The sequence below is a fragment of the Sinocyclocheilus grahami genome, unplaced genomic scaffold, assembly GCF_001515645.1.
Source record: "Sinocyclocheilus grahami isolate Dianchi unplaced genomic scaffold, SAMN03320097.WGS_v1.1 scaffold81.1, whole genome shotgun sequence".
NCBI lineage: Eukaryota > Metazoa > Chordata > Actinopteri > Cypriniformes > Cyprinidae > Sinocyclocheilus > Sinocyclocheilus grahami.
Genome location: NW_015505260.1, coordinates 1335539 through 1347370, shown reverse-complemented (window position 1 = coordinate 1347370; position 11832 = coordinate 1335539). Strand labels below are relative to the sequence as shown.

The window sequence follows — 11832 nt, the reverse complement described above, 5'->3', positions numbered from 1 at the left end:
AATAATATAATTTTTATATAATAACCTATATAGGCATATGTGTGAGTAATATATGTGTATTATAATAAAATATAGTATTACAGTTGATATATTTCATATTTTGTATAATTTTCTTTTAAACTATAATCATTTAGATTATAATCTGTAAAATAAATGAATAAATGAATGTAGGTATTACATCTCAGAAAATTAGGTCTTTGAAGAATTTGATGAGAAATATTTGAGTGCATATTGAAATCTTTAACTTTTGATTGCAGACTTGGCAAATCTGAGCACAGTTTGAGACATTTGTTGAGATCTGATCTAGAAGAGACACATGAGCGATTACTGGGGTAAGTGGGTCTTTTTATTTCAGTCAAAAAATATAAGCAGACTATGAAGCAAATGTCTCAGGTTGCCCTCTAAGAAAAACAACTTAAATATCTAATTCATGTTTTTTTCTCTATTGGTCTGTATGTGTGGTGATATGAATCTATCGGCCATTCAATGCAACGACAACAAGATATCATGTATCATTGGTTGTATGCATGTATTGGTGTCTATTTCTGTCTCTATCTCTCTGTCTATCTATCCTCTATCTATCTCGCCCGGTCCACCTTAAGTGCAGCTTGAGCAGGCTGTCGTGTTTGTGTTGAAGCCAACAGGCACAATATATTACAGTCTAGGGCTCGCTGCTGAAAATCCTGCTGGATCTTTCAGTGACCTGCTGTTCTTTCCTGCTTTCCTGTGTTTTTTTTCTTCCTCTCTAGATTTAGATTAAATACAAAGCCCTTTCCTCCTTCTCCCTTGCCTTTTTAGACCTCAGCAAAGAAGCCCTGTAGTTTTGAGGTACTGTTACAAGGTTGGAAGACTCGAATGGAGATACTTGTTTGTTTATGTAGCTTGTTGGGGACATTTGCAGAAGGACAAGACTGTGGACAACTGGACGTGATTCTTCGGAATTCGCTGCTCCTCCCGGTCTCCTGACCTGTCGGACTGAGAGCCGGACAGTAACGGAGTGGGACGTCAGGGAATTCTGGGGGGAAATCCAGTCCAAGTGTGAGTAAGGGGATCTGTTTTTAGAAGACTCCATTGTCGGATGCACTGACAGCCTTCTGCGGCTTGGAAAGAACAGAGCCGGGTTCCCAAACTCGATTCGGGGCTCTGTCCCCTGGTAGAGGGGGGACGCAGGAGTACGGAGGGTCAGCGCATTGGCCGTCAAACCCATAGCCGGGCATCCCTCCGGTGACCATGTACCCGCAGGGTAGACACCCGGTAAGTGCTGCGCTCTCTCGTTCGCCCACATCTTCGATAAATGGAACAGATGAAGCGATTGGGTGTAAGAGAGACGTCTCTTCAGACTTTCAGTTGCATGTACGCATATTCATCTTCACCCAGGTGTCCTCAAGAGCCAGTTGATAGAAAGTTGTGTGGGAGGAATCAAACACAATGTGTGTCTGTATTAGTTTGTGTAATAAACCTTTCTCAACGCCCCCTCTAATAGATGCCATAGTGCGTTTGGTAAATCTAGAGTGGTTTAGATCTTATATATGTGTATGTGTATGTGGGTGGGGTTGGATAGGGCTTACTGTGGGAAGTTTATTTGTTAACTGTGACCAGTCTTTGGTTTATTGATGTTTCTAGAATCCAAAGAATCTACCGTATATTGCAGCCTTTTTTAAATCTGGTTCAGCGTACAAGCCTAAACTTGTACTATATGACAGCACAAGGCATCAGATGTGTTCATGAATGAATGAAATGTCCCTTGAGATTGATTTAGTGTGCATGTCGCACACTTGCCTCATAGACTTCCAATGTAAGGGTGAATTTCACTAAAACCGTCAAGAATGATCCAGAATGAGGCAAATTTCACCTTAAAATCTGGAGAAAAAATGAGGAAATAAGATTTTGCATAAAGTACATTTTTAGGACTGTTTTTGCCTTGTGACATTTTTTTCTTCCTCTTTAGATTAAGATTTAAAAAGTCCATTTAACCTTCTCCCTCGCCTTTTTAGACCTCGGCAAAGAGGCCATCAGATGTCTTTATTAAGGAATGAAAGGAACTTTAAGACCGTTTTTGTGAGATTCACCCTTAAGATGATGAAATGTCCAGAATGTGTCATATTTCACCATAAAATCAAGTAAAATAAATAAGAAAATAGGTTTTGCAAAAAGAAACTTCGACAATTTTTGCATTTGAGTCAACTGATTTTATTATTATTACTATTATTGTACAGCATAGACTTTGGTTATATTTTGCATAAATAATAAGATCATTTTAGGACAGTTTTTGCATGACAAAATGAAATATATATACATTTTCTTTCAATATGGTGAATTATGACATTTCTTAAGTAAAGATTAACCTGTAAGCATAACTGTCAATGGATTTTTAAAAATGCATTTCTGTGGTAATTGACGTGACACAAATTCTTATTATACTGCTTAAGTTTTTATTTTTTAAATAATATTCCTTTTCCCATAATATTCCTTAAACAAATATACAATCATGTCCTGAGGTTCCCAGCCAGAGTGATCGAATGTAATTTATAATGATATAGTGAACAAACTCCAAAGGACCAGTGAAATCTGCAGCCAGGTTTTATTTTTACCCTCATGGCCTGTGAAACCTGACCTTCACCAATAAAAAGGTGTGAGAAAGGTCAGCAATGTTATAGCAAATTTCTCACTCACAACATCAATTTAAACCCTGGCAACCACTCAGAACACCCTATCAACATTGTAACAACATTCTAGCAACTGCTGTGTGTAACCAAGCATAAACATTGCCTTTCGTGCTCACACCTCTCCTTGTTCTGTAAATCTTTAAGAAATCTCCATGTTCGTGTGACTTCTCTTCTCAGAAAACACACACATGGTTAGAACAGCTTTTTTTATTAGCGGATCTAGTTAAGCTAAGCATCACTGTTACATTTGCTCATACTTAATCTTAAAAATAAAAGCTCTTTATTTGCATCTGTGGTTCCACGAAGAACCTTTAACATTCATAGAACCTTTCTGTTACACCAAAGTTTATTTTTAGTCGAAAATAATAGGCTTTTTAAAGAACTGTTCACTGAAAGGTTCTTTGGGGAACCAAAAATGGTTCTTTTATGGCACCACTTCAAAACCCCCTTTTCAAATCTTTAACTGGAACCTATACAAAACACTTAGAATTCCTTAGCAATCACATAGCAACACCCTGGAAACCACCCTAGCATTGCATTTTGTGCAAATGTCTCAGCATGATTCCGTAAATGTTTTACTAATCAGATTGGTCCATCAGTAGTTTAGTTTGACAATTCAACATCATCCAGTGCAAATCAGAGGGAGCCTGTGTCGGTGTGAAATGAGAGTGTCAGAGTCTGCAATACCTGCAGTGCATGCCTATTTGAAAGGGTTAAGGCCTGATTTGCAAGGCAAACTGCATCGGGAGGACTGGTAATTGGTTCCACTGGATTTTTGTGGTTAGTGTTATCTGAAGCAGGGGGATTGGAAGGTGGAAGGAGAGAAGCGTTACAGTGCTCCGTGCTTCTGAGCCAAAAACAATAACAATAAAAAAAAGCCGGGCAGGGAAAGCTCATAATCCGCTGCAGCCACACCTTCGGTTTCCGACTGTTAACAAAACACAAACTTCCAAGGTTGATCAAATGCACTTGACACATTGTTTTTAATCCTAAAGATGCAGAGTCTAGATGGTAAAACTGGCATTCAGTTAACGTTTAAGGGTGAGAAGTCCATCGATGTCATGTGCGAGGTGTGAGAAACGTAAACTCTCTCCGCAGGAGGTCTGTGGATATGTTGGACATGACGAGGAGTTTGAGAACCTGATACAAATGAGAGGCTGTAATATGAGTGCATTAGCACACGTAGCTCATGAGGCATCACTAATAGTACCTGTGTTTGCACTGTGTGGATTTATGGGTGTTTTGTAGGCAGGTTTTGGTGTGTGTTATGCCAGGATGTGAACATTTATGTGGATACTGATGTCATAATGAAGATGGAATATAGAGAACCTCCTGTTTAATACAGCTGTATTTAGCAGTATACATTAAAATGTCACAATGCAAAAGATTGTGAGGAATGTATTCTGAGTCCTTATAACTACTGTGTTCCTTTTCCATTAGCAGTTCCTTTAGTAGGCACTTTTGAGGAAAAAATATTTAGAAGAAAGAAGTTCTTACTGCATTTACTGCCCTCAGGAGTTTTCAACAGAAAGTAATAACTCAGACATATATTCCATTTTATATTTATTGAATTCTTGCAAAAATGTTTTTATCTTGACCTTTAATGACTTTTTACAACTTGACATGACATGAGTCAAAGTAACAGTCCTTGGTTAATTTTGTTTAGATGTGATGAAAGTAGTTCGTAGTAAGAATAAGTAACTGCTCATTCATACGTGTTTATAAAAACAACTGGCTCAGAAGATCCACTCATTTGGGAATCAGACTACACTTATCATACTATATGTTTTTGATTTACTGAAAAGAACCACTACATAAGATTCATTGTTTAGGAATCAGAATATAACAGGGTACTCTTTATGCTTATTTAGTTTCACTAAATATAATTGTTAGCTCTTGTTTGGGAATCAGACTACACTGCTTGTCCTGCATGTTTTTAATTAATTACTAAAAAATCAGCTGAAATTCAGATTCATATGTTCAGAAATTGGAATAGGTTTACTAAAACAAAAAAATTTATTAATTGAAAAATGCATGTTTCTTACTAAAAGTAATGAAAATCATTCAGTTTTCCTACTTAAAATGGCACTTAAAAATGGGTCTCGCTTTCCAACCCTTGATCATATATGATTATAGCTGCTTTGATTATTAATTAATGGCAAAGACTTGATTTTTATACAAAGCATGCATATTCATACATTTTACATAAAACATTTTTTTTGTGTTATTGCATGAATGTGTGTCTCAGAGTGAATGCCAGCTTTCTGTTACACTGATGTGGTGGCCAAGTGAAAATTGTAGCCAAGTTTCTGGCCACAAAATTCACATATGCTCTTTTAATGAGCTGATAGTTTGAGCTGGTGTGCTCTCCTTTGCTCATTTTTACTCACAGCCGTATTGTTTTAATAAATCTTTTTATTCTGGCCACATTTGGATGTTAAACTTGGTTGCAGGTTTCATATCTTCACACTGTTTTATTATCAATATTTAGCGTTGGTCGGAAACACATATGAGGACCTTCTTTCTTTCTTTTTCTTTCTTTCTTTCTTTAGTCTCAAACCATTGCTGATTTACTCTGTAAAGTATAAAAGCTGTTTTCTCTGCCTGCCAATCCACGGTTCCTAATCCAGTATTGGACAGCGATGGCTTTTGCTCGGCCTCACAAAGCGAGCCACTCCAGAGCCGCATTGTCAGTAAGTCGCCAAGATAGTCCTAGCAGCCACCCGACGTCCTGACATTCAGTGGGGTTTAAGATTAGGTAAAAGCCTCAGAAGTGATTGGCAACAGTGGAAGGACTTTCTCTCAGATTGTATAATGAGGGTGTGACACCCAGTTCAAAGTGTACTTGCTAAACTCAAGCACCTCAAAATGGTTGTGTCTTGGGAATTCCAGGAGTCTGTGGAGACAAGGTCTTGCAGGACTGGGCAAGAAGGAAAGCTGTGTTTTTAGAGAGCGAGATCACACACACTCACACATTCGCCCAGATCCCCCGAGATCACACTGACACTTCTCTTTCTTCCACTCTCTGGTGATCCTCATCTATTCGTGCATCTTTTTTGCACTAAATATTTCACCAGCGGATGATTATTTCATGGATGTCTCTATCCCAGCCTGTCTGCAAGGATGCGAGCTCCGTAGACATCTCTGTAGCTGTCGGCGCTCCTCTTTCGGCGTCTCTCTCTTCTCCTTCAAGCAGATTTAAGACACTGTGTCCAAAATAGCAACTCCAGCAGTGATATATGAGATGATCAGAGTGGGCGATTGGGAGAGATTTCATTTCCCACCATTGTTATGGGATCTGCTCGTCTTTCTCGCCCCCTTTGACCTCCCTCAGAAGATAATCTTCAGTAATTCTAGGCTAGCCTGCTGCAACTCGTCTAAATTGTGATTGACTAGCCGCTGTCCCACATGACTCGCTGTCTGCCTCGTCCCCCTCCGTCCAGATTAACTGGATCAGTTTTGGATTTCAGGATTCCCCCTCCTGTCTGACACACACTGTTGTGTCTAAACAGATGCTTTTACCCAGGTTTCCCCCTTGTTTATTTGCATAAATGTGAATTTTGTTCATATGTTTTTACTGTATGCTGCAGAGCCCTTCGTTTTAATACAATATGAACAAATGTTTTTTTTTTCCAAAACTCAGCTAAAGTAATATATTTATCTTTGTCTCTTGATTATTAGCAGTGCTAACATTCTTACAAAACCCATCCTGCACCATTTGTGCTGCAGATATGAATGATACCTCAAATTTTGCAGCTTGATAAAGCTTCTAAACTGCTAAAGCTTTTAAACTTCAACACTCTAGAAACAGTAGTCAACACTCTGTTAACCACCCAGAACAGCCTCTCAGCCGCATAGCAACATCCTAGTGACTGCTTTGCAAGTGACCTGGAAACCACTTACAACAACCTAGAAATTGCGTAGCGACACCCTGGAAACCACCCACAACATCTGAGCAACTGCATAGCAACACCCCAGGAACAACCCTTAACATCTGAGAAACACTGCATTTCAACACCGTAGAAACAGCAGTCAACACCCTGGCAACTACCAAGAACAACCCTATCAACCGCAAAGCAAGTCCCTGGCAACCACCCACAACATCCCAGCAATGGCATACCAATTGCCTGGAAACGTCCATAACATCTGAGCAACCACATTGCAGCAGCAGCAGGGCAACACCCTAGAAATAGCAATCAATGCCCTGGTAACCAAACAGAACAACCTTATTAACAGCATAGCAACATCCTAGCAACTGCATAGCAAGGCCCTGACAACCATCTACGACATCCCAGCAATGTTATAGCAAATTTCTCACTCACAACATCAATTTAAACCCTGGCAACCACTCAGAACACCCTATCAACATTGTAACAACATTCTAGCAACTGCATAGCAATGCCCTGGCAACCAGTCAGTAAGGGCTGCAAAGGGGTGGAAAATTTCCTGAAACTTTCCAGCATTCTTTGGAAAATTTACTGGAAATTTTCCGTCCCTTTGCAACCCTAAAATCAATGCCATGGTAACCACTTAGAACATCAGATGGATGGCAACACTGCATAATAACGCCCTGAGAACTCACAACATCCTAGCAATGGCATAGCAACCACTCACAACATTTGAGCAACTGCATAGCAACACCCTGGCAACCATCCATAACACTCTGGCTCCATGGTAGCAGGATTTACACTGAAAACTGTACATTTCCTTTAGAAAATATAAAAATCTAATGTTATTCATGGAATTCTTCTGTGGATACATTATATTTTTATGAGATGTTTCCTGATTATATATTTTTGTGTTGTTGTGAGAATCTACTATGGTCCTGTGAGTTCTGGCCCTGTGTGGTTTGTATTGCTTTCAGAACAGTTACTGTACACACACACGTTTGAATGAATGAGGGTCCGTAGGGACATGATGACTGTCCCCCTCTATCCGCACATAAACACGTTGGTGTGTGTACTGAACTCATCCAGTCAGCTGTGCGCCTGCAGCTTAATTACTCGAAAGCTCACCAAGTTTCTGACCTCCACCGTTAGCCTAATTAAAATTTAATTGAATTTCGCTTGTCTAGACTAATTAAGCTCCTACTGAAACCGCCAATCTTCAGCCGCTCACCGGACACCGAGCTTCAGATAGAAAACTGGAAGCCCGGAGGTGCGCAGGACAAAGGCGGCCATTTTAGAAAGCAGCTGACAGAACAGGAAACGTGTTTAAAAATAGCAAAGGAAAGGACTCGGATCTTAATGAGGAGGAAAGGTAGATCAGATTAGAACATGCAGGTCTTGCTATTAGATGGGCCCACATGAAATTTGGGTGACCGTGATTTTACCAAGTACAACATGTTCCTGGATCAACATCCTTGTTGATCCTGTGACAACATTCCTATCAACCAATCAGAATTGAGGGACAACTTTTCAGGAAATATCTGTTTTAGGCTTACAATCAGGGTTAGGTGCTTCTACACCCTTGTTAATCAGCTATCATTTCACACTGTTTTTAGGAATAAATTATGGGTAGAGTTAGGTTTAGGGGTAGGGATTGGGTTAAGTCTGTATTTTTGGACAGTTATGTTGATCCAGGAACATGTCTTACTTGGCAAAATCACGGCGACCTGAAATGCGCGTGTTTTCAGATGTGGATTGGGGGGAAATATGTGGGTATGGTAAACATGGTAAAATGCAAAAACAGAATTGAGAGAACCACACTCTTATTTCAGTAATCTCTGTGATTGATTCGGGTTAGGTGCTTCTACACCCTTGTTAATCAGCTATCATTTCACACTGTTTTTAGGAATAAATTATGGGTAGAGTTAGGTTTAGGGGTAGGGATTGGGTTAAGTCTGTATTTTTGGACAGTTATGTTGATCCAGGAACATGTCTTACTTGGCAAAATCACGGCGACCTGAAATGCGCGTGTTTTCAGATGTGGATTGGGGGAAATATGTGGGTATGGTAAACATGGTAAAATGCAAAAACAGAATTGAGAGAACCACACTCTTATTTCAGTAATCTCTGTGATTGATTTATTAGTCTTTTTGATTCACTAAAAAAACCACTCAGAATTAAACTAAACTTTGTAGCTGTTTCCGAAATTGTTTACTTACTTTTGAATAAGAACTAACTTTGTGACTTTAATAGTTTGCTTTTCACCTGCTTTCACATCAGAATCAGTCACTCTAAATTCCAGATATACTAGTTGCACTGTATGGCTTTTTGATTCACTAAAAAGAACCAGCCAAGAAGAGTCATTCTTTCGGCAATTACAGTACACTGGTCAAGCAGTATGTTTTTGATTCACTATGAAATGAAGAGCTGGCTAATAAGATTAAATGCTCAACAATCAAACTTCAATAGTTGTGTTGTATGATTCATGATCTGATTCAGTTAAATGAATTAGTTCCTTTAATAAATCATTTATTTTATAGTTTGTGGTTTACTAAGGAAATGCGTGTTCTGTAATTATTAATAAAGTAGAACTTAATGTTCTTGGAATGTATAGAAGTTTTGGAATGCAAAAATTTAATTGTGAATTTCTGGTACAGTTTCCATACAATACTCATAGCTGCTTATCTAAGTTTAATGATTCATTCTTGAGATTGGGAAGTGCGTTTGTGTCTACCTAAAGTTAGGGTTAAATCTTGTGGAAGCATTTTGCAGAATGAGGGTTACCACGGCCCCGTAGAAGTGCTGTTGTTATCCTTTTTTTTCCCTCCTCCCTCACCAAAAACGCATATAGCATTTGTAGTGAGGCCAAGGTCAAAGATAATCCCGTGGGAGCACTTTTTCAATTTTATTTCAATGAGTCACTTTTGGTACATTAATTTAACCAGTCCAATCTTCCAGCACAGAGCGATGGCTGTTTACTGATTAATAAGCCATCTCTTTCTCTCTCTCCTCAGGTACCTCTGCAGCCTGGACAGTCATTCAAGTTCACAGTGCTGGAGACTCTGGACCGCATTAAAGAGGAGTTCCAGTTCCTTCAGGCTCAGTACCACAGGTCAGATCATATGAGCTGATTTACTCCCAGTATCTGAAACACTTTTGATTATTTATGAATCTCTTCCTACAGGCTAATAACTGGCTGGATGTGTATTGAATTAATGATACTGTATTATACAGCATATTATACAGCAGTGTGACATCAACATTTTTATTTTATCCACTGAAATCTGCTTTGGAAATTACCAGGATTAGTGAGAACTGACTAAAACTGGTGATGCTGCTAACTTAACCACATTTTCAGTGTAGCTTTTCAAATACCAAGCTAATTAGCAAACTGAAACAATAATCAAATAAGTTTTGCTGAACTGTCCTGTAATGTTGTAAATAGCATACGAGAAGTTTGATTCATTTAAGTAATTTGGTTTGTGCTGATTCCTTTAACTGAATCAATTTGTGTTGATTCCATTGAGTGAATCAGTTTGTTCTAATTCCTTTACTTTAATTAGTTTGTTCTGATTCATTTAAGTGAATTAATTCATTCTTGTTCATTTTGTTGAATTGGTTTGTTCTGATTCCTTCTGATTAAGTGAATTGAATCATTCTGATTCATTTAAGTCAATCAGTTTGGTTTGATTTCTGTAAGTGAATTGATTCATTCTTATTAATTTCAATGAATTGGTTTGTTTTGATTGTTGAATTATTCAGATTCCTTAAAGTGAGTTAGGTCATTCTGATTCATTCAAGTGAATCAGTCTGTTTTCATTCTTGTAAGTGAATTAGTTTGTTCTGATTCATTTAATTTAATTGATTTATTCTTATTCATTAAAGTGTATCGGTTTGTTCTGATTCATTTAAGTAAACTGGTTTATTCTGATTCCTTTAAGTGAGTTTGATCATTCTGATTAATTTAAGTGCATCAGATTGTCTTGATTTCTGTGAATTAGTTTGTTCTGATTAATGAAATTTAATTGATTTATTCTTATTCAATAAAGTGTATCATTTGTTCTGATTCGTTTAAGTGAGTTGGAACACTTTTAATCATTTAAGTGAATCAAGCCGTTTTGATTCTTGTAAGTACATTGGTTTGTCCTGTTTCAATTAATTTAACTGATTCATTCTTATTCATCTAAGTGAATCAGACTTGTCAGACTTGGTTTCTGATATGTTGACAAGTCATTAGCATTAAATTACCATCAACATTTGATTAACGTGAACAATTAATAATTTTCTACTGTGTTTTTCATTCATATTTTTCTGCCGTGTTTTCATAGTCTCAAACTAGATTGTGAGAAGTTGGCCAGCGAGAAGACGGAGATGCAGCGCCACTATATCATGGTGAGCTTGTTCAACCCTCATATCGTCAGATCTGCCGTACGCTCCAGTAAATACAGCATTAAAGCCCATCTGTGTTTAAAAAGAGAGATTGCGTTTGATTTCATGTTACAGGGTGTTTGGTTAACCTGAGGACACATCAGCGGGATTACGATAGGGGTTGAGGGAGATGAAAAAGTGAGGGAGAAGGAAGGGTGATATGCGAGAGCCAGGAATGAAGAGAGAAAAGAGATGGAAAGAGAGAAACAAAGATCACAAGCGCAGACATGTAAATAATGAGAGGGAACAACGATTCAGTGCTTGCAGAAAGCAGATAACCCAGAAGACTATATTTAGCCTGCTAGGCCTGCCATGTACACTAAGACTTGTTTCAACAGCCTTCCCCTTTATTTTCATGCATTTATAGTTTACCACATTCTTCTATCTGCACTCTTTGACGACTAGACAGGACTGCATGTTCTTCTCATCTTAGTGAATGAATGATTTGTTGATGGGCATGAAATAGTTTTCAGAGCTCATTTGCGATGGTGCGTTAGCCTCCTGGCTAACAAAAACAACAGAGACAGTGAATTGGATGATATTCAAGTGTTAAAAGCTTTGTTCAGTGTCGTGACTCAGTGGTTGGCACACACAATCCTGATATTTTGAGCAATGCTGAAGGTCTTGTCATCTCTTTCTCCACTATCTATCCAATAAAGCGAAACGCCCCCAGAGTTATTTTAAAAACAAGTTGAGGTTGTGGCCTTTGTATTAATATGTCGAGCCATGATGCAGATTCAGAAGAAGCAGATTCAAATCCAGCCCTCGACATGTACAAATCTCATCATTCGTCAGTCTACATAAAATCGTTCTGGTATCTCTTCAATAAAACAAAAAGCGTAGGAAGACAT

General features: G+C 38.4%; 1 protein-coding gene across 1 annotated transcript in view; it reads left to right on the top strand.

The window, feature by feature from the left end:
* The first annotated feature begins 473 nt into the window (after window positions 1–473).
* Window positions 474–11832, top strand: part of LOC107586442 (transducin-like enhancer protein 1) — a 39389-nt gene continuing 28030 nt past the window's right edge. Inside the window, exons 1-3 of the mRNA XM_016273810.1 lie at window positions 474–1254; window positions 9568–9665; window positions 10882–10945. Coding sequence (XP_016129296.1) covers window positions 1231–1254; window positions 9568–9665; window positions 10882–10945 — 186 coding nt within the window. The 5' untranslated portion in view covers window positions 474–1230. The remainder of the gene's footprint in view (window positions 1255–9567; window positions 9666–10881; window positions 10946–11832) is intronic.